Below are 23,322 nucleotides of genomic sequence, written 5' to 3'. Positions count from 1 at the left end.
CAAATAAGCCCCTTCATCATTTTTGCAGAATCATCAATTTTGAAAATTAGTAAGCTAAAACTGGTTCACAGGTAAGTCCTCCCTAAACATTTACATTCCGGACGAGGCTTATTTGCAGACAAATACTGTCCTACAATGTATGTATTGTCAACACTGATACAGAGAAATATCAGGCCAATTCCATTGTGATAGGAGTAACCCAGGAAGCACGCCCTTTCTCCTTGTAGGTTGTGGTACTTACAGAAATATAGAAATGACAATGACTCAGCGATCGAAGCCAAATACATCTTTCCCTTGGACGACACGGCAGCTGTGTGTGGGTTTGAAGCATTTATCAATGGAAAACACATTATTGGTGAGCTCACACATAGAGTTGGTGAAAAATATTCATTGTCGTATCGTGATAGTGGTGTCCTGATTAAATTGATCACTTGATTGTGGTTGTCCTTTATATCATATATAATACAAAGCACCTAGATGACTGGAACAGTGCAGTAAGCCCTACCAAAGGGTATAAAAACTGTTTAAATACCAATGAATGATAATTAAAATTCAACTGATTGTAATCGATAATAGATTGCAAAGACAAAACTGAAGATCGATCAGGAATTTTCAACTGATTCCAATCACTATTGTATCATAATTGCCATGTTGATGATAACTTCATGGCTTCTGGAAGCATTCTTCTGATGTTGTAAATTTGATTCTTTGTATATGTGATGAAGGAAAAGAAATGGAAAACACTAGTTAATCAGAGTTATAGATTGCTATAAAATAAACCTGCCTTAAACCTCAAAGCATATCAGAGCATTTTAACTTGGGGGAAATGTGCCTAATAGATATCATGCCGTAGCTTTCATAAACTTTCCACAAAACTGTTGTTTAAATTTCCAGGCTTTTCAATTGATAGGCTGCAATATTGTAGATTAATTTGCGTTGTGTACCTCTAGTGTACTTTAAATTATCACAGTTAGTCTTGTCAGTATAGGTGATGCTAAATTATCACAGTTAGTCTTGTCAGTATAGGTGATGCTAAATGTGCAATAAAGTAGAGACTTATTTGTTTTTAGTCAACCATTATCTGATGGCCATGTGGACTATTCAAATCACCCTTGTCCATGCTCCATCGTCCGTCCCTCCGTCCCTCCATAAACAACTCTTGTTATTGCTATTTCTCAGAAAGTACTTAAGGAATCTTTCTCAAATTTCATATATAAGTTCTCCTTGGTACTTAGTTGTGTATACTGCATTTTGGGACCGATCAGAAAACAACATGGCCCACAGGTGGCCATCTTGGATATTTCTCAGAAAGACCTAAAGGAATCTTTCTCATATTTCATATGCAAGTTCCCCCTTGTCCCTAGTTGTGCATAGTACATTTTAGGAGCGAACAGAAAATACCATGGCTGATAGGCAGCCATCTTGGATTTTGACAATTGCAGGTTGCTCCTGCTATATCGTGTTAATAAATGTTTTGAGGGAAGAATGAAAGAAGGGAAAGAAGAGAAAAGTTCAGCCTTTTATTTGACTGATATGGAACATTTAATGGTGGGTTCTGAGTTCCCTCTGGGATCTCTTGTTGGTATAATAAATACCAGGTATCTCGTATGAACAGAATCAATCTCCTGTGTTCAAATTTACTTAATTCTTGATGACTTATTTCCAGGTCCAATATATTTTCATGATAAATATGACTAGAATTTGAACTTAAAATCACAGGTAAGGTGAAGGAAAAACAGACTGCCCACAAGGAGTACAAGGAAGCGATCAGTAAAGGACATGGTGCATATCTCATGGATGAGGAAGAACCGGTAAGTACAGCTTTGTCAGCCAGCTTCCTTCATAGCTTACAGTGACTGTACAACCATAAATGTTTCAACACTTGTATTATATGACATCAACATCACTCACCTGTCTTACAGTGAAATAAATCATAATACCATAATATAACTCAGTATGTTGACTTTGCATGACAGGATGTGTTTACAGTGAGTGTAGGAAACCTACCACCTAAATCTGATGTCCTGATCAAGATCACCTACATCACAGAGCTACAGGTGGAGGGGGAGAGTATCACCTTCAGGGTGCCTGCTTCTGTTGCGCCTTGGATCAAGGACACAGCACTGGCACAAAAGACTCAGGTGAGTGTCCACAAAATTATCATCTCTGTATATATTGGTTTTTTACCGTATTTATCCTCAAATAAGCCCTCTCCTCAAATGTAAAAGATTATTAAGAAAGTTTGTTATAATAAAATAGATGATTCTGCAAAAATGAAGAGGGACTTATTTGTGGATATGGGCTTATTGGATAAATATTGAAAGCAAATGGTCCTCCCTAAGAATTTCCGTATGGTTTATTTTATCTTTCAAGTTTGACCTTGACACTCTTAAGATCCAGGATGGCGGAAGGTCATCACTGTCACTGCAGGTTTCCGTGGAGATGCCTTTTAATATACGCAGTGTGATGTCACCAACCCATCAAATCAAATATAAGGTAAGCATTTTCAATTTGTATTACAAGCAGACACAAGGTAGCTTTCAAACTAGGGGTGAATTAGTTACTGTATGTATATTAAGGTTAATCTTGGTGATGACTACTTTATTTATAAAATTCAAATCTATATATTCTAACATATAGCTTAAAATAAATATCATATTTATATCTATTTTATTTTCAATCTAATATATATCAGACACTGTCATCTGCAAAATTGAAGGATAATTTCTCGATCAGACTCTTCACAAAGATTGTACAGAGGGGTCGTTTTCAATAATAACTTCAAGGGTGATAAGGGCTATTCCGTTAAAACATCTACCTGACCCCTAGATTCTAGAATGAATCGCTTCTGTCAATTAGTTGGTTTTTTTTACCTTCTTACTTCAATTACATATAGGTGGTACACCTAAACAAAAGCTGGAGTCCTTGGGTGGGGTAGATATTTAACTGGTCCAGGAATAATAGCCCTTACACCATTTGCGTTTATTAGATATCTTGTTCTGTTTACAGAATTTTCATGAGAATATGTTTTTTTCGCTAACTTAAAAGTACCAAGTCTGCGGCCTAAACAATTATAATGGTGATATTGACATATCATGAAACCATTAAGATGGAACTGTAAGTTTAAAACCCTTGGTTATTTTTTTCTGTAGCAAACAGCCACTAAAGCTGTGGTAGAACTCCCAAAGAATGCTAGACTGGATGATGGGTTTATTTTGCTGGTTAATCTGGCTGAAATCCATGTACCTCGTATGTGGGTAGAGAGGCATCCCACCAAGGCTAGTCAGGTAAGTGACACGATCAGACCAAGTCTACTGGGGATTTTCTTTTATCCTAAATAGGTGGACCTGCTTAATAATTTTTTTCTAGAGTTGATAAGCCTAGTTGATTCAGAACAGTTAACAAGATGTTTTATGCCTCATCAAAAAACAAACAGTTCTTCGTACAAAGGCTAACAAAGAGAAGAAAAAATAAATCTTCTAGTGTTATCCTGGCAGATAGGTAAAAAGGGATCGTGAGAAGACTAGGAATGCTAAATATTTGGCCATATCGTTCTGTATACATTAATTAAGGAAAATCTTTGGACATCTGTATATGTGTCACACAAATCATGAATTGAACTCATATTCCTTTTCACGTCATGTATTGAGCTCATATTCCTTTTCACATCTTAAAGACTTTTAAGATGAGTAGAAATTATGTGATACTAGCTATGCCTGTTTTTTACCCTTGATTTTTCTGCTGTTCATTCAGGCCTGTATGTTGGCTTTCTATCCTGAGTTTGAGGCAGAATTAGAAGAGGATCCAGAGGTCATTTTTTTGCTGGACATGTCAAATTCTATGAAAGGACAGTCAGCTCGAGATGCCAAAAAGGTCAGTATCTAGAACATGCATAGCCAAAGTGGAAAACCTTGACCATTTTAAAAGTTCAGAAAAGATGACCAAAAATATAAAAACTACCTTTTATGACTTGGTGTCCCGGTATGTATGTGATATAACTGTTTTGATGGTGTCTCCTGTCAATCAACAGGTGTTCCTATTAGCTGTTGAAAAGCTACCTGAGAAAGCCTTCATCAATGTGGTCAGTTTTGGAACGTCCTACACAGAGCTCTTCCCTGTACCCAAGAGAAAGACGAAACAGACTCTACAGAAAGTCACAGACTTTATACAGGTAAGACAAAAACAATTTATACAGGTGAGGCAATAAAAATGAGACAGAGTTATAAAATTTATACAGGTGAGAAATCAGCTAGAAGTATATAAAGTTAAGATATTTTACAGGTAGACTTAACTTACCAAGAACAAAGAGGTTATCTCCTAAACACCATCTTTAGCTCACTATCATCAGATATTGGGCTATTCAATAATTCACCATCATCAGATATTGGGCTTTTCGATCAATAACTCTCCATCATCAGATATTGGGCTATTCAATAACTCACCATCATCAGATATTGGGCTATTCAATAATTCACCATCATCAGATAGTGGGCTATTCAATAATTCACCATTATCAGATAGTGGAGAATTGAGGTTTGTTATCGCTATTTCTGTGTAGGTCCCTTGGTCCCTTGTGCCACATTCAAGATAGATTTTTGATGAGAAAACCAAAATGGCAGGTGGCTATCTTGGATTTTGAGAATTGAAGATTGTTATTGGCTATTTCTTGAAAAGTAATGCAGGGATATTCCTCAAACTTCATATATAGATTCCCTTTGGTCCCTAGTTGAGCCAATTAAAGATAGATTTTTGATCAGAAAAACAAAATGGCCATCAAAGTGACCATCTTGAATTTCGAGAATTGAAGTTTGTTATCGCTGTTTCTTGAAAAGTTCTGGCGGGATATTTCTCAGACTTCATGTGTAGGTTCCCCTTGGTCTCTTGTTGTGCCACTTTTAAGAAAAATATTTGATCAGAAAAACCAAATGGCTGAAAAGCAGCCATCTTGGATCATGGGAATTAAACATTTTTATAGCTATTTCTTGAGAAGTTCTAGAGGGATATTTCTCAAGCTTCAGGTGAGGGTTCCCCTTAGTCCCTTTTTATGCCAATTCAATTTTAATCATTTAATTGTTTATCAGAAAAACAAAACGGCCGTCAAGTGGCCATCATGGATTTTGAGAAATGAAGATTGTTATTGCTATTTCTTGAAAAGTTCCAGAGGGATATTTCTCCAACTTCACATGCAGTTTCCACTTGTCCTTTTCATCAGATCATTAAGAGGAAAAAAAGGGAAAAGTAGAAAGAAGATCAGTCTGACATCTAGAACCAATAGATCATTTAGCTGTGGCTGCCAAGATCCCTCTGAGATCTCTTGTTTAAATGACAGTGCTAGTCTTACAAAAGGATTTAACAATTTTCCAATGTCAAGGTCACTAATAGAACAGGATGACATGCGGTCAAGTACAGATAAACAAATGTACATGATTCTACTTCGATGTTTTTCAGGCTGCGCAGCCATACTTAGGAGGAAGCAACATTGATTACCCAGTAGAATCCTTGTTCCTTCTCAGTCCAGCAGAGGGCAGCAGGAGTGTCTTTCTCATCTCAGATGGTTACCTTAGCAACAGTGATGTGCTGCTATCAACTGTCAGAAAAGGAAATGCTAAAAATAGAATCTCCACCATTGGTGTTGGGTAAATATTATGTTGTTTTTTTTACATTTTTAGCTCACCTAGACCGAAGGTTCGGTGAACTTATGTCATGGCGCAGCGTCCTTCGTCTGTCGTCCGTCCGTCGTCCGTCAACATTTGCTTCAAATCGCTACTAGTCTAAAAGTTCTTATTGGATTTTGACTAAATTTGGTCACAGACATCCTTGTCAGAAAGGGATCAGATTTTGCATAAATGGTGACTCTGACCCCTAAAGGGCCAGAGGGGCGGGGCCCAATAGGGGAAATTGAGGCAATTCCTTTAAATCACTACTAGTCATAAAGTTATGAATGGATTTGAACCCAATTTAGTCAGGAACATCTTAGGGGAAGGGAAACAGATTTTGCATAAATGGTGACTCTGACCCCAAGGGGCGGGGCCTAATAGGGAAAATAGAGGGAATTCTTTTAAATTGCTACTAGTCATAAAGTTATGAATTGATTTGAACCCAATTTGGTCAGAAACATCCTTGAGGGAAGTGGAACAGATTTTGCTTAAATGGTGACTCTGACCCAGTAGGGGCCAAAGGGGCGGGGCCCAATAGGGGAAATAGAGGAAATTCCTTTAAATCGCTACTAGTCATAAAGTTATGAATGGATTTGAACTCAATTTAGTCAGGAACATCCTTGGGGGAAGGGAAACAGATATTGCATAAATGGTTACTCTGATCCCAGAGGAGCCAAAGGGGCGGGGCCCGAATAGGGGAAATAGAGGTAATGCCTTTAAATTACTACTAGACCTAAAGTTATGAATGGATTTGAACTTAATTTGGTCACAAACATCCTTGGCAGTAGAGGGATCAGATTTTGTATAAATGGTGACTCTGACCCCTGAGGGGCCGGAGAGGCGGGGCCCAATAGGGGAAATTGAGGCAATTCCTTTGAATCACTACTAGTCATAAAGTTATGAATGGATTTGATCCCAATTTTGTCAGAAACATCCTTGGGAGAAGGGGAACAGATTTTGCATAAATGGTGTCTCTTACCCCCAAGGGGCCAAAGGGGCGGGGCCAAATAGGGGAAATAGAGGTAATTCCTTTAAATCGCTACTAGTCATAAAGTTATGAATGGATTTGAACCCAATTCAGTCAGGAACATCCTTGGGGAAGGGGAACAGATTTTGCATAAATGGTGACTCTAACCCCTAAGGGGCCAAAGGGGCGGGGCCCAATAGGGGAAATAGAGGTAATGCCTTTAAATCACTACTAGTCATAAAGTTATGAATGGACTTTAACTTAATTTGGTCAGAAACATCCTTGGGGAAAGCGAAACAGATTTTGCATTTAATGATTACTTTGGCCAAAGTTGTGGGACCCCATAGGGGAAATAAAGGTAATTCCTTTAAATCGGATCTAGTCATGTTGTAAATTTAGAGAGTCTGGACTTCGTTATTTCTTTAAAGCAGTGAGTCTGGACTTCGTTATTTCTTTAAAGCAGTTGGGATACCCACACTTTAAGTATAAAAAGCATTGTTTGAGGTTGACAAATAAAATGAATTGAACATGAACACTATTTTGATATTTGGTCAAATCCAACAATGTGAGCGATACAGGCCCCATGGGCCTCTTGTTTATCAAACAATACAATTATTAAAAAAAAATAAAGATCTGAATGACTTTGGTAACAGGAAGCTGCACATGTAAATATAGTACCTATTCAATGATAATAACCAGGATCTTTTTATGATGAATTGAATGCATTTTGACATTTGTATTTGAATTAAAATGTCTTCCTCCACTAACAGTATATACACTGCATGTCACAAAAATGCTTGAAATGACATGCACATTATAGAATATATGAATTTGTTACTTATAATATATTAACAAAAAAGGTAGGAAAATATTGATTAAGAAAAAATGATAACTGCATCATAACAATGATTGCTTATACAGACCGTATGATACATACCAAATATTATATTTGATACTATTTCTTATTGAGAAAGAAGCTCAAACTTAAGAGGAGTGTAAATTTTTTAGTACTTTAATTTATTAACATTTTGTAATGTCATTTACATGAAGACCAAACGTGAACCATCACCTAATGCGGAGCCTGGCATCTCGAGGAGGTGGTACCTACTACCACTACAACTACAAGACTCGCTCTGTCTGGGAGGCCAGGGTGAGTATAAGAGATACCTCGTGGTATGAGTTTTCAGCCTGTGTTTTAAAGTTTTATGAACACCATTAAAACCTCATTATACTACTGCCATTTTTCAAGCAGGAGTTGGTGCGGGCTTGGCAACATCAGGCATGAGGATTTTCAGCTAAAACACTGAATTCCTATATATGTGTTTCAAAGCTTACTGTAAAAGTTCAGATACAACATAAGTGTAATTTCAGACTATTTTACTCTAATTTGATCTCATCCCTACAGCATACAAATGTATGAGAGAAAAGCATTGTTCATATTAAGTAAGGAAAAATGATTGTTAGAGATCTTCTGGCAATAAGGGAGACAGAAATAGGCATGATATTAAAGGAGTAATGGTGCTAACATTGACAAAGTTTGGAGGGTTTTCTCAGTGAAGATGGTTTACACAGGAAATATCTTAAAATATTTGTGTTAATTTAATTAATTAATACAATAAAAATGAATAATTTGATTGGTCCTAGTAATATAATTAGCTAGGTACTACATATATAATAATACATGGTATCCCCATGATTGTTAAAATTGTCTTTGTATTCTACATCTCAGTATTTCTGGTATCGAATTTGGAGCTTGTAATAACACTGAAAGTGATGGCTGCTGGCATGTAATTACATGTTGTTGTTTCTGAGATCTCGGAAGTGTATAGAGGTCAATAGTTATAATATTTTCCCCTACTTTTCAGATTAACTCACAGATTCAGAAGGCATGTTGTCCAGGTATCTCAGGTGTAAAGGTTGAGTGGCAGCAACACAATGATACACCTGACTCTCCTCTCCAGGCACCAAACCACATTCCTAGTCTGTTTTCAGGGTCACGACTGGTTGTATACGGATTTGTACCCAACTGTACACAGGTGAGAATTATTGAATAAGCATTTAGCTCTTCATTGCTATTGAGTTGAGTTGTGTTTGACTTCATAAAAAGACCAAGTGAAATAGATCTGAAATATTGCTACAGAAATCCATGTACCATCATAATGGTTATTTGCAATATGGTCAGGAGGCCAACTCATAAACTCAGTCTCAAAGTAGGTGGATGGGCTTAATTATCCCAAGACAATAAAAAAAACATGAAGTGGCATTTCTGATGAACTGTAATAGACATCGATGGGTTTATTACTGAACTGTAGTGGACATCGATGGGTTCATTACTGAACTAATGGACATGAATGGCCATGGGCTTATCACTGAACTGTAGTGGACATGGGTGGGCTTATTACTGAACTGTAGTGGACATGGATGGACTCATTACTGAACTGTAGTGGACATGGATAGGCTTATTACTGAACTAATGGACATGGATGGGCTTATTACTGAACTGTAATGGACATGGATGGGCTTATTACTGAACTGTAGTGGACATTGATGGGCTTATTACTGAACTGTAGTGGACATGAATGGCCATGGGCTTATCACTGAACTGTAGTGGACATGAATGGCCTGAGCTTATTACTGAACTGTAATTGACATGGATAGGCTTATTACTGTACTGTAATTGACATGGATAGGCTTATTACTGAACTGTAATTGACATGGATAAGCTTATTACCGAACTGTAATGGCCATGGGGCTTATTACTGAACTGTAGTGGACATGTATAGGCTTATTACTGAACTGTAGTGGACATGGATGGGCTTATTACTGAACTGTAGTGGACACGGGTGGGCTTATTACTGAACTAATGGACATGGATGGCCTGAGCTTATTACTGAACTGTAATGGACATGGATAGGCTTATTACTGAACTGTAGTGGACATGGATGGGCTTATTACTGAACTGTAATGGACATGGATAGGCTTACTTCTGAACCGTTATGGACATGAATGGGCTTATTACCAATCTAATTAAAATTAGACTTGTAATTTCCGCTCCTCTACATTAATACTCTACGATACACTTCAATACAAGATCTAAGGAAGTCCCATAGGAGCATCTAATTTTAATTAGATTGGGCTTATTACTGAACTGTAGTGGACATGGGTGGTAGGGGTGAGCAGTATTATTGAAAAATCAGTATATTGCAATATGATAGGTCAATTTGATATATTGATACGCTAGTCGATATATCAATATACCCTGAATACCATTTAGTTATCTGTTTACATGGTAAAGGCAACAAGAAATGTAGTTTTTCATTCTCAAAATCAAACATTGGACGACCTTATTCATCTAGGTCATCGGAACGATTGTTTAACACTGATGATACACCTTAGTCAAGTGTCTCTGTGACAGGGTTAATAACGGGAAATAAGCTTTGTCAACATACAGAACAACGAAACAGTGAAGCTGTTTATAAAAAAATGTGCTAAATAAAACAATGGAGACACTTCAGACTGAAAGAAATTGATGGGAAGATTTGAGATAATGCCATATTGTGCTTTATCTGTCCATTGTAAAGTAATGTTACTTCTCTTTACCTGGTTGCAATTTTCATTATTCTGCATATAAAACTAAAAGTACAGTAAAACCTCTCTATTAAATCACCTGGGGGACTGAGTAAAAGTGGTCTTAATACTGAGTTTGACCCTTTGACCATATTAATATTGTGCAGCAATTGTATATCTTCTTAAGTTACTTATCAAAATTGATATCTATTGGAAGTAACCCTTTGTACCACTGCTCCAGATTGTCATACAGATTTATTTTACAGGCTTATCTGAAGGCATCTGTTGATAACATGGAGATTTCTACCATGGTGGCAACGACAGAACTTAACATTACACAAGGGGAAGTAAGCAATATTATATCAACACTTATTTCTGTTAGCATCATCCCATCCAGTTTGCAAATAAAAGATAAAAAGCAAAAAAAAAAGTATTTTTATTTTTTAAATCAAATTAACACTTAATAATATCTGTCTACCACAGCTTAATGCAAAAGCCAGATTGCCAAATATACACTGAAAGCATCTCTCTTTTTAGGTCATCTGACCCGAAGGGTCAGGATGACCTATAGTCATCATGTTTCGTCCGTCGTCGTGCGCCGTCCGCCGTGCGTAAACTTTTCACATTTCAAACTTCTTCTCAAGTTCCACCAGTGGGATTGAGCTGAAACTTGCCTGAAATGATGCTGGGATGGTCCTGACCAAGTGTTTTCGGGTCAGTTTGACATCCAAGATGGCCGCCATTTTGAAAACACATTTGAAACTTCTTCTCAAGTTCCACTGGTGAGATTGAGCTGAAACTTGCCTGAAATGATCCTGGGATGGTCCTGAGGAAGTGTTGTTATTTTTCAGGTCGGTCAGAAATCAAAGATGGCCGCCATGGCAACCATCTTGAAAAACACATTTTAAACTTCTTCTCCAGTTCGACTGGTGCGATTGAGATGGAAATTGGTGAGGATGTTAAGGAAGGAGAGCCAATACAGTGTTGTTATTTTTCGGCTTCGTAAAAACTTTGACATTCTAGCCACGGCAATAATTTGGTAAAATGATTGCGCAATCATGGTTCTTCTAAACAACACCTATTTAAAACTTCTTCTCAAATTCCACGAGTGGGATTGAGCTCTTACTTACCAGAAATGATCCTGAGATGGTCCTGACCAAGTGTTGTTATTTTTCAAGTCGGTCAGAAATCTAAGATGGCCGCCATTGGCAACCATCTTGAATTACACATTTTAAACTTCTTCTCCAGTTCCACTGGTGCCATTGAGCTGGAAATTGGTGAGGATGTTAAGGAAGGAGAGGCAACAAAGTGTTGTTATTTTTCGGCCTCGTAAAAACTTTGACATGGCAGCCATATCATGGTGGCCATTTTGTAAAATAATTGCACAATCATGGTTTTCCTGAACAACACCCATTTCAAACTTCTTCTCAAATTCCACGAGTGGGATTCAGCTGTAACTTACCAGAAATGATCCTGAGATGGTCCTGGCCAAGTGTTGTTATTTATCGGGTCAGTCAGAAATCCAAGATGGCCGCCATGGCAGCCATCTTGAAAAACACATTTAAACTTCTTCTCCAGTTCCACTGGTGCGATTGAGCTGAAAATTGGTAAGGATGTTAAGGAAAGAGAGTCAACAAAGTGTTGTTATTTTTCGGCTTCGTAAAACTTTGAAATGGCAGCAACGGTGCCATTTTTTTAACACGATTGCGCAATCAAGGTTTTTCCTGAAAAATACCTATTTCAAACTTCTTCTCAAATTCCACCAGTGGGATTCAGCTCTTACTTGCCAGAAATGATCCTGAGATGGTTCTGACCAAGTGTTGTTATTTATTGGGTCAGTCAGAAATCCAAGATGGCCATCATGGCCAACAGTGCCACTAAACCTGCTACAGAGAATGCATACTACAATAGTATAAGGGTCTTTGATTTAGAGTCAGATGACCGTTAAGGCCCCTGGGCCTCTTGTTTGGTGTTAATTTTTCATCACACACTTTTGATCAAGCTATATTCTAATCGACCCTTTCTATCATCACACTGTTCAGAAGTAGGTTGGCTTCAAAGGTTTTAAAGTCCTCTCCTGGCATATTATTTAGATATAAATAGCCTCTTATGAATTACATGAGTCTGATTTCTGATTAGATATTTGTTGTTTTTAGATGCTGCATCAGCTGACAGCTCGTGCCTTGATACGTGACTATGAGGATGGAATCCTCTGTGAGGATAAGATCAAACAACGGGTAGGTAATCGGACACTGTTCTAACTGTCCTAATTATGCTTATATGATATGTCTCATATAATTTCAATATTTTGTGAACTTAGAAGTGGTTTCTTAGGCATGCCTCTGAATTTAACTCATGTAAATGATTACCATGGCAATTAGAGTTCCATGAAGTCTTTGCTCACCTGGTTGAAATGACCAGGTAGCTTATGTTATAGAGTGACCTCTGTCATCTATCCTCTGTTCATCTTTTAATATTGGTAAGATTTTATTTTTAATATTTTCCCTAAGTCAACCATTCAAGATAACTACAGAGTTACGAAACTTGATGTGAAAATTCCATTTTCTACCATGCATATAGATACATGTACACTATTAACATGACTTTAATTTCAACCACTTGACAGTTTTCCTGAAAGTGGTATGGAAACTTTTAAACTACAGATTACCAATACAGTACTCAAGGGAGAAATGACAGTACAATGACAATACCAATCCAAATTAGAGCTTACATTTGTACTTGACCAAGCTAGTGATCATTTTTTTAGGTGCTGAAACAGGAAAGGAAGAATACCATTATACAGCTGAGTACAGAGTACTCCATAGTAACCCCCTACACTAGCTTTGTGGCCATTGAGGAAAGAGATCAGGTTTGTTTTATGTTTTGAATACCATTCTCCTGTAAAGTCACATATCTTAGTACTGAAAGTTATCCGTTAGCGTGCTGGGAGGAAGTACTTTCAAGGTTACCGGGTCCAAATATGTTAAAATCTTCATCTCAATAACCAAGAGACAGAGGGTTATTGCAGTGGGCCTGTAGCATGATAGGATGAAGGTCTACCAAATTTGTTCAAATGAATGACTGACCTACTTTAAAAGTTACGGGGATGAAAAGTGTAAAATTTCTTCAAAGGACTTCTCAATAACCAAGAGGCCCAGGGCCATGATACCGGGCCATGTTAATAATCAATTAGCATGCTAGGATAAACAAATCTTGAACTATTTTAGGTGAGAGATGTGTTTAATTGCTTTAAAAGCAAAACGTACATCTTCTATCAGTGTGAACTCAGGTGACAGATCAGGCCTATGGGCCTCTTGTAAGGTTCCAAGGTCAAGGTTGATAAAGTAATTTATTTCATTACTATTAGTGACTTAATTACTTTAGGAATTTAAATCAAACTTAAAGTTTATACACTGCTCAAGAATGATAATATATTGTAGGAGTTTGTTAAACACGGTCACTGTTACTATTTATGAAAAATCAGTGACATTGTGCATGGGACAAGGAGCATCCATGCTTAAAACATGTTCTAGTTAAACATTTTTGTCAAAGAAAATGTGATAAATTGTGTTTTCTTACCATTTTACTCTTAATAGAATGAAAAGGTAATGGAGGGTCCGTCTATTGATGAACTTGTAGCTGAGGAAACAGTGGACATTTTAGATTATGTTGGGTGGCAGAACCCAGATGTTTTTGATGAAAAGGTAAGTTGGCCTGAACTGCCCTGTGTTATTAGTTGTCTGATGTTGCATGCTACAATATTAATTTAATGGATACATTTTACAGTTATTAGCAAGGCACAGCTGTTCTACAGGTGATTAGCTTATAATAATAATAATCACTTGATTAGTGAAATTCTCATTTCTGCTTACTTCCAAATCTGTGTACCTGGTAGGTATATTCCTTGAAATGGGCAGGTCGGAAGAGACTGATAAGTGTGATTGTTGCATGAAATTTTGTCAAGATAGTTTTACCAAAAATGATTTAATCACGATTTTGAAATTGTTAAATTCTTATTAGCCTAATCATCTTTTGAACAACTGAGCTCAGATGTTGAGGATTTGACACTCTCAAGATTCAATACCTGATCAAATACTTCAGCAGAAGAACAAGTTGAGAAAAATCAGGAAAAAAATAAAACAATTTTAGCATATAACCAAGGACTGATTGAGTGAAAAATTCTATTACTGCTGTGACTAACTGTAGTTTGAAATTACCTGAGTTATCATTGTATTCTGTCAATTTTAAACAAACATTATAATGTTCAGTTATTGCAATCCAGAACTAGACTGAGAAATATAACCATATTTGGTAACCACATTCTCCAAAACGCCATATACTTCCTGTTTTAATGAAATACAGCCATGGCCTTATGCTTCAAATAATTTACTTGTAAAAATATCTTCGTTTTAGGTAGTTTTCTTGAAAATGTTGAAATATATTCAGTAGATGTTTTCAACATGCATGCATACGATTTGAGAAATGCATAACACTAGCAAAATGTGAAGATTAAATGAACCTGAACTTATATATAGGTAAACAAAGATTGTGCAGGCGCATTCGTCACCGGATGTTTTGATATTGTTGTGCTTCCGTGTTCATTCCAAAATGGCTGACATCATAACAAAGGTCTACAAACATGTCCGCAATTTTATTCCATTGAATTGTTAGACCAAGTCTGAATTACATTAAATGTTTATTGTGTATCAGCATTAGTGGTTTCCTGATTGATGAGGAACTAAGATAAATAGAAGTTGTGTTAAATTATCAGCTAGTCTTCTATTGGTTAACACAAGGTTACCATGATGTTTGTATTGCACCAAACATGAAAATATCAAATTAACTAAAAAAAGAATTAACAACAATTTCATTTTTAGCTCACCGGTTACAAGTAACCAAGAGGTAATGCTGTCACCCCGGCGTCCGCGTTGGCGTCCCACCCCAAAACTATAAAGTTTTTGGGATCAGTTTTTGGAAAGCTTCTAAGTCCAAAAGTAGAGGTCTAGAAGTAATATTATGGCAAAATCATGCAGAACATTTTTTGGGTTTTTTCGCATTTTACATTTTACGTTACATTTTGTGAACTTAACTTTTTTAGTACCAAAATCCACTTTAAAGTTTTTGGGGTAATTCCAAAATTATGCTTTCACACCATTCTAATTTGGTTTATGCATTCGTTAGATGTCCAGGAGTGATGTTATATCAAAATCATACAATCTTTTTTGGCATTTTACCATTTAGTGGACTTATTTTTTTGGCACAAAAACCCTCTTTAAATATTTTTGGGATAAGTTTTGGAAAGCTTGTAAGTTCATACCCTTCTTATTTGGTTTATACATCCATTAGAGGTCTGGGAACGATATTATGTGACGTTCAATTTCAAAATGACATGCTTATACATACATAAAAGTGAATGCATAGTGTGATTGCTGCCGCCGGTGAGCTTTCACAATCATTGATTGCACTTGTTTATATATACTGCGATTCACTGAACAGATATTTCATGTGGGATTCATTTTTCGTATTAATACACATGGAGAGTTAATTGTGAATTCAAATGTTTCACGATTATTTATACAAAAACAACACCTTGGGATGGCAGCCAAGCGATTGACTTCCAATGAAGGAGTCTTACTGAGTTCATGACTCCAATAGCTCATCATTCACAATTTTTTCTAGACTTTTCAAGGTCAGCAATCGTAAGTCATATCTTCGCAAATATGTCTGAAGAGTGAAGTTAGCGAAATAAGATATTTGCGCAATATAAGTGATTTACAGTATACATAACATGAAATATTTGTTACATTCTTTCTTGGTTACTTTTGATATTTTCATAGCTGGTACAGTACTAACATTTATGGTGACCTTGTATTAACAAATAGTGGTCTAGCAGGATAACATATATGAGTGTGACACAGCTAGGTATCCTGTTTTTTTCTACTTGATGATGATCTAGGAACCAGTGGAAATTGTGGAAGAGCTGTTGAGGAAAGCCTTGATTGCAGAGAATTTTTCACAACTGGAAGCTAACAGAGCCTATGTGTCTATCTTAGATTACAAACCATGCCTTCAGACTGATACCAACTACGACCTCAGGGAAAAGGTGACGTACCTAGACCTAAATCTTGTGTGTGAGGGTGTGTGTGCTTAGTTTTGCACGTGTATGTTTTGTATAATGTATGTGATGCAAGAATATGCTTTGTTTTGTGAATGAGACTGGTCTAATGTAAAAGTGTTTTAATATTGTAGTAGCAAGCTTAAGATGTAAATGATGTGAATGCATTCATGCTGAGACTATATGTATATGTATATATAATTATATAAATAAATATATGGGTCAAAGAAGTACATGTAATATAGTCAGTAATTTTCTAGATAACACTGGATCCTTACAAATGTATGTCTGCAGGATACGAATTACAAATGTATGTCTGCAGGATACGAATTACTTGAAATGTTAATATGGAACAGAGAAGTAATTCCAGCAGTATGGACAATGAAGGCTAGATGTCAAATTTTCGAGGCAATCCACACCTTCATCAAGACACATTGAGCACAAACACAATCACATGATATATAAACAGTACTAGAAAATACAGTAAGATACAGCAAGAGTAATCAATATGGTAGTTGAAAAAACAACCATGAACCCTTCGGCTTTCCTGAGGCCAAAGGCAGATGCTAGCTTAACATGTATACAGAACCATTTTCTATAATGGAATGCTATGTAAAAAAAGGTTTTGATTCACGAGCATGAAGATGCTGAAGTGTTAACAGACATTTCATTCCTAAATGATATAACTAAGTAACCTCCAAAAACTCTCACAATGGGAGGCGACCAAATTTGAGTCTCGGATCTCGGTGATGTAATATCAAAAATATTGTCGGCTAGAGGAGGCGAACAAATTTGAGTCATGAAGAGTAGATTTATGATGTAAGAACTATGATTACAGCGCTGCAACTTCCGAAAAATATGACGACAAGAGGCGACCAAATTTGAGTCTTGGAGAGTAGATTTATGATGTAAGAACTATGATTACAGCGCAGCAACTTCCGAAAAATCTGATGACAGGAGGCGATCAAATTTGAGTTTCAGAGCTCAGCAATGTAGTGTTAAAGATATCTTAATTAAAGTTCTACTATTCCTAAATAGCTGAAGCAATGTGACCATATATTTGATAAGTATTACTAAAAGTAATGTGATTGTATTTTCTTTCAATGAAGCAGGTGTGACCATGAAGCTTGAGCAGTGAAATTCAAATAGAAGATTTTGATAACATTGGTATATAATTTTCAATGAGAATGTTTCCCATGAATACTGCATACTCTAATATTTTTGGTTATTGTTTTTTGGGGGATTTTTTTTTTGTTACTATCATTTTTCCATTGTTTGGGTACCAGCAAAGATTATAATGGTACATTGTGAACCTGTTGTTTCCATATCTAGCTGTGTGTTTTTACGTTGGTAGCCCTAGACATACATGGATGACTATAAAATTGTCCAAAAAAACTATTGGCATTATATACTTCTGATGTCAATGTTTTATGTTTTTGAAGGTCATGGAAGCAGTCGAAAAATTCTTCACCTATTCCAAGGATGATATCAGCCAAAATGTGTTGACAGAGTTCCGTAAAAGTTTCCCTAGTAAGTTTTTTTACTGAAACAATAAGAAATTAGGTGGCTGTAGCATGGATTTTCAAAATTTGTTTCTCATTTTTTTGACAGATATTCAATCAGCCAGGTGAAAAAAAAAGAAATATAATTAGGGTCTGCTGTGTGTAATAAAAGTAATAAAAAAACCTTGAAACAATAATGTATAACATTCAAATGAGGTGGCATTATGTAACAAAAAAAATACTTTTGAATATGCAAAGTCAAATCCATTTTTTTGAAGATATTGTTCAACATATGATATATTCTGATTGAAAGAGATTGGTAAAATTTATATTGTATACCTAGTTTGTATGCTGCACTCTATTGATTGATATTTTGGAGCCACTTTTGAAATCCAATCCAATAAAATTGTCAAACATCTATTATATAATGGTACTCGGATGTATATGTAACCGAAGTGATGTCCTTTTATATTTAAGCAATTCTCATAAAAAATCTGTTTTTCTCATTCCAGTCTTGTCGACAATCGAAGTAAAAACACTTACTGGTAAGACTGTTTGTGTGACGGTGTCTAGTACGGATACTGTGGCTGATTTAAAGGACAAAATCTACAAGATAGAAGGAATTGTCCAAGACCAACAGAGGTTGATTCATGACCGCTTTCCATTGAAGAATGAGGTTACTGTATCAGATCTTGGTAAATTTATATTTCTCTCTACAAGTGCAGGTGTCCTATAGTAATCACTGTGTCTGTCAGTCAGCACTTTTTATTTCGGTGGAAAAGCTTCCTTGGGGCAATAGAACTCAAACTTCATACAGTGCTTTCTTATTGAAAGTGCTTGCTTGGGCTTGCTTTTCTGTGTCAAAGGTCAAGGTCACTGTTGCTAAATGTAGAGAATCAGTTTCCATGCAATAACTTGAGTTTGCTTTTGCCAATCAAACTGATACTTCATCCAATGCTTCTTTCTTAATTTAAAAGTGCTTGCTTGCAATTGCTTTTCAGCTTTGAAAATTAATGTCAATGTCACACTTATTTTAGCTAGCAGTCAAGTGTTCACAGGTTTTAGCTCCATATTCTACTGTCAAAAGTGTATTAGTTATTATGTGTTTTGTTGGCTTCTATGTCAGAGGGATAGGGTTAGGGTACTTCAGGTTTGCCAGTAATCTGTTAGTCTGACTGGCCATCCAGACATTCGACTTAAATGTTTTTTTGTGCTGTTTTTCATTGAAATGTAATCTTGGTGTTATACTGACGTGCAAAAGGGGTTTAAAAACCTAAGCTAAATGTAACTTAAACCACAACCCAAAATATGTTGTCAAAAATTATCATCTAAGGCCCTATACAGAAGTTCAAACTCAACATGATAATACGCTAGGAAATGCTGATGCACATTATTGGTTTAAAATGTCCTTAAGGTCAAGGTCAAGGTCACTGTTACTGAAAATATAACAGGAATGTGCTTTCAAGTACATCATACAAAATCCTTAAACAATGCAAAATATTCCAGATATCACATGCATGGTAATGCTCTTTGATATACAGATGTGCAATAGGAATTTAAAAAGTTGCTAATGTTAAGGTCAAGGTCATAGTGTAATTTGTATATTTGCAGCATATAAGTAATAATTCTATGTCAGTGTATGACTTTGGTTAAGTTCAGGTATAGAAAATGGCACATTGCGGGCCCCTCGCTGACATTTCAGTAATCTAGTTCATTTAACAAATCTGGAGTCTAATTTATTCAAGCCATAATTAATTATAGCATTATTACAGAGTACCAGACCTCTACAGTCTAGTTTCATCATTATTCCTTAACTTAAGGAAATTTCCCATTGGAAAGCATTGCAGCGTTTAAGTAAAGACCCTTTAACTATTAAGATTCTTCCTTATTCCAATAATGCTTTCTTATGGAAAATTTCAAGTTCAGGGATTTCCTTAACCCTTTCAACCCTAAGAAACTTAATGGACTGTGCCACTCATTCATAATTTGAAGTCCAATATGGTCACTAGGGATGAAAGGGTTACATTTGTAAGATAAGGAACGTTGATAAAACTGGGTCCAGGAGGATTATATATTAAGTACATTGGATTCTATCCTGGTTCTGTTGGTGATTCACTACTACTGTACTTTGGGATATTTTGGCGTTTTTTGCTCAAAATAGGGTGGTTAAATATCGGTGTGTTAAATTTGGGCACTTACCAGTAGTTATGTAATTGATATGTTTGTTCATTACGCTATGAAAGTCTTTTGTATTTCGTCTCACCTGGTTGCACAGGAAAACAGTCTTCCCTTTGTACACAAGTGAATCGATCGATCAAGATGCGACTTGTCCTTGAACACAGCTAATAAAACAATCAATATGAAAACAATGTGAATGAATTTTATGACACATTTAGATGAAAACATACCTTTATTGACGCGTTTTTAGCTCACCTGGTCGGCCGTCCGTCCATCAACAATTGTCTTCTTCTTCATAACCACAGATCAGAATTTGACCAAATTTGGTCAGAAGCATCCCTGTGGGATGGGGACTCAAATTGTACAAATGGTTGGGCTGACCCCCCGGGGGTCTGAGGGGCTGGGCCAAAAGGGGTCAATTTGGCTAAATTGATATATTAAATAACTTCTCCTCTGAAACCAAGCAATGGATATTGCTCATATTTGATAGTGAGCATCCCCTTGGAGTAGGGATTCAAAATTATACAAATGACAGGGATGACCCCCTGGGGGCTGAGGGGTGGGGCCAAAAGGGGTCAATTTGGCAGAATTGATATAAATGACTTCTTCTTTGAAACTAAGCAATCAATATCTCTCATATTTGACTGGTAGCATCCCCTTCGAGTAGGGATTCAAAATTGTACAAATGACAGGGATGACCCCCTGGGGGCTGAGGGGTGGGGCCAAAAGGGGTCATTTTGGCAGAATTGATATAAATGACTTCTTCTTTGCTACTAAGCAATGGATATCTCACATATTTGACAGGTAGCATCCTTTTGGGGTAGGGATTCAAAATTGTATAAAGGAAGGAGCTGACCCCCAGGGGCAGAGGGCAGGGTCAAAAGGAGTCAATTGGTTTAAACAACTTCTTTTCTAAAACTAAGCAATGGATATCACTCACATTTGTATGGTAGCATCTATATGGGGTTGCGCCAAAAGTCGATTTCATTTCATGGATTAATGCACCTTTTGGCATAAAAACCTCACATTTTTAGAATTACAATAAAACCAATGTACATGTGATTGTACCCATATGAGATGCTTATGATATTGACATAGCATTACTAGCGACAAATATTCTTAAGCATCATTCTTGTTTCATGCGAAACCAGGTGAGCGATACAGGCTCTCTGGACCTATTGTTATCAAAAAACAATATTCCAACACACATCAACACAGGTCGCGGAAGCTAGTAATGGGTATGTAGTTAATGAACGGAAAGACGGTTGCTATAATCCGGATATTGTTTTGACAATTTTTTTTTGTGAAATTTTGGTGTGTTTAATTTTGGCTCATTCACCCCAGGCGCCAAATAAACCAAAATACAACAACATCCAAAATATCCCAAAGTACGGTAACATCCATAATGTGGAACGTATTTGAATATTGGGATATAATTAGTTAAATAATTGATTAACATCAACTGATTCAATAATTAATAGTAATTTTTTATAATCATCAGTATATTGACAATTCTCCATGTTTTCCATCAAACAAATTCCACAGCCTTCATATTTGATTTGAAATGCATTATAAAGAAACATTTCATTTACAAATTATAAGCGGGATAGGCATTTTGCAGTTACTGTGTATTTAAAGGGAAGAAGGTTAATTTGACAGTAGCTGAAAATGCATTAAATTTCTAGGATTTGAACAAACAGGCGAATATGTAATGAATCCTAATAATTGATTATGGATGCAGCCAACTTGAATTTCAAGTGTTTATTAATCTTACACTTCCTTTGGAGTGAGGTAGGGGAGATCTCTACCCCCAGGACAAATTCTTATGCTGCAATACTCAGCAATCCTCATATAGGATAACTTTAGATTCCATGACTCACACAAACCAGGGTAAAAGATTATATTAATTTGTGATAAATTACATAAATGTCTTTAAAATTAAAAAAAAAAACAAAAAATAAAAGATTAAAAAAAATTAAGCAGGAAGAATGTAATTGTATAGGTTATTACATCGGTATCTCAGTGACGTGTGGTTATCATCTGAATAATATTTTTTCCGCAGATCTGCAGAATAATCCTATCTTCCTGGTAATGCGTCTGCGAGGCGGAGTACCTTCTACAATACAAACCCTGAAATCGTCTACGATTCCTTACAAGGTAACATGATCATTTCTAATAGGGCATAATGCCAACACCTGGGTGTATTCTATTGTGTCTAAACCCATTTCTGAATAGCCATACTTAATTCACCTTGCAGTGTCAATAAGTATGATTATAACTCTGTAATTTATAATAATTTATTCCATGTTATTACATAACTGGCCCATTCTGCCATGTCATATGATAGGGCCATGTCATGAATATGTCATAGCACTATTACATTATTAGATGGCAGCTATCTTGAAAACACATTTTAAACTTTTTCTCCAGTTCCACTGGTGCCATTTTGTGCCAAATTGGTGAGGATGTTAAGGAAGGGAAGCAAACACAGTGTTGTTATTTTTCAGCATCGTAAAAACTTTGACATGGCAGACACGACGGCCATTTTGTAACATGATTGTGCAATCATGGTCTTCCTAAACAACTCCTATTTCAAACTTCTTCTCAAGTTTCACAAGTGGGATTCAGCTCTAACTTACCTGAAATGATCTTGAGATAGTCCTGACCAAGTGTTGTTATTTTTCGGGTTGGTCCCAAAGTCCAAGATGGCCACCATGGCTAACAGTGCCACTGTACTTGCTACTGAGTATGTATACTACAATAGTACAAGGGTCTTTAGAGTCAGATGACTGTTTAGGTCCATGGGCCTCTTCTTTGATAATCAGGTAGATCTAAATTATGTTAAATTTAAGTGATGAAACAATTTGATGGAATAATGTGATAAAAACCAGTGCACAGAAACAATTTAATATTCATTTATAAAATGATGTAGAGCTTAATCTCCCACTCTGAACAATCCCTACGAGGGACCTCCAGCATTGGCAGCCCTATCAGTTCAATATAATGTCTTAAAATCTGTGTAATTTCATTTGTATTTTATTTGTGACATGATATAGGATCATTTAAGCTATTTCCTATGTCAAAGAACATATCAAATGTGTCTTCTCCAGAAGTTATCAAAATCTATATTTTTCAGGGCATTGCTAAGCCAGGACAAATTCTAAAGCCAAAACTGCATCAATATGAACAAGAGCAATTTCCACAGCAGCAGCAACAGCAACAGCAACCGCTGCAATGGGAACAACAACAACTTAATCAACAACAACTTCAACAACAACAACAGCAGCAACAACAAAACAACAACAGCAGCAACAACAAAAACAACAACAGCAGCAG

At 36.3% G+C, this 23,322-nt stretch overlaps 1 protein-coding gene across 1 annotated transcript in view; it reads left to right on the top strand.

Moving 5' to 3' along the window:
* Positions 1-23,322, top strand: part of LOC117332267 — a 54,507-nt gene that overhangs the window by 28,551 nt on the left and 2,634 nt on the right. Inside the window, 19 exon segments of the mRNA XM_033891153.1 lie at positions 228-355; positions 1,720-1,811; positions 1,977-2,141; positions 2,374-2,496; positions 3,153-3,287; positions 3,754-3,873; positions 4,031-4,171; positions 5,449-5,636; positions 7,675-7,774; positions 8,490-8,660; positions 10,458-10,538; positions 12,348-12,428; positions 12,959-13,060; positions 13,788-13,895; positions 16,148-16,294; positions 17,749-17,836; positions 18,321-18,503; positions 22,049-22,143; positions 23,123-23,287. Coding sequence (XP_033747044.1) covers positions 228-355; positions 1,720-1,811; positions 1,977-2,141; positions 2,374-2,496; positions 3,153-3,287; positions 3,754-3,873; positions 4,031-4,171; positions 5,449-5,636; positions 7,675-7,774; positions 8,490-8,660; positions 10,458-10,538; positions 12,348-12,428; positions 12,959-13,060; positions 13,788-13,895; positions 16,148-16,294; positions 17,749-17,836; positions 18,321-18,503; positions 22,049-22,143; positions 23,123-23,287 — 2,413 coding nt within the window.

This window comes from Pecten maximus, chromosome 8, assembly GCF_902652985.1.
Source record: "Pecten maximus chromosome 8, xPecMax1.1, whole genome shotgun sequence".
Classification (NCBI taxonomy): Eukaryota; Metazoa; Mollusca; class Bivalvia; order Pectinida; family Pectinidae; genus Pecten; species Pecten maximus.
This window is presented reverse-complemented; position numbering and strand designations above follow the sequence as displayed.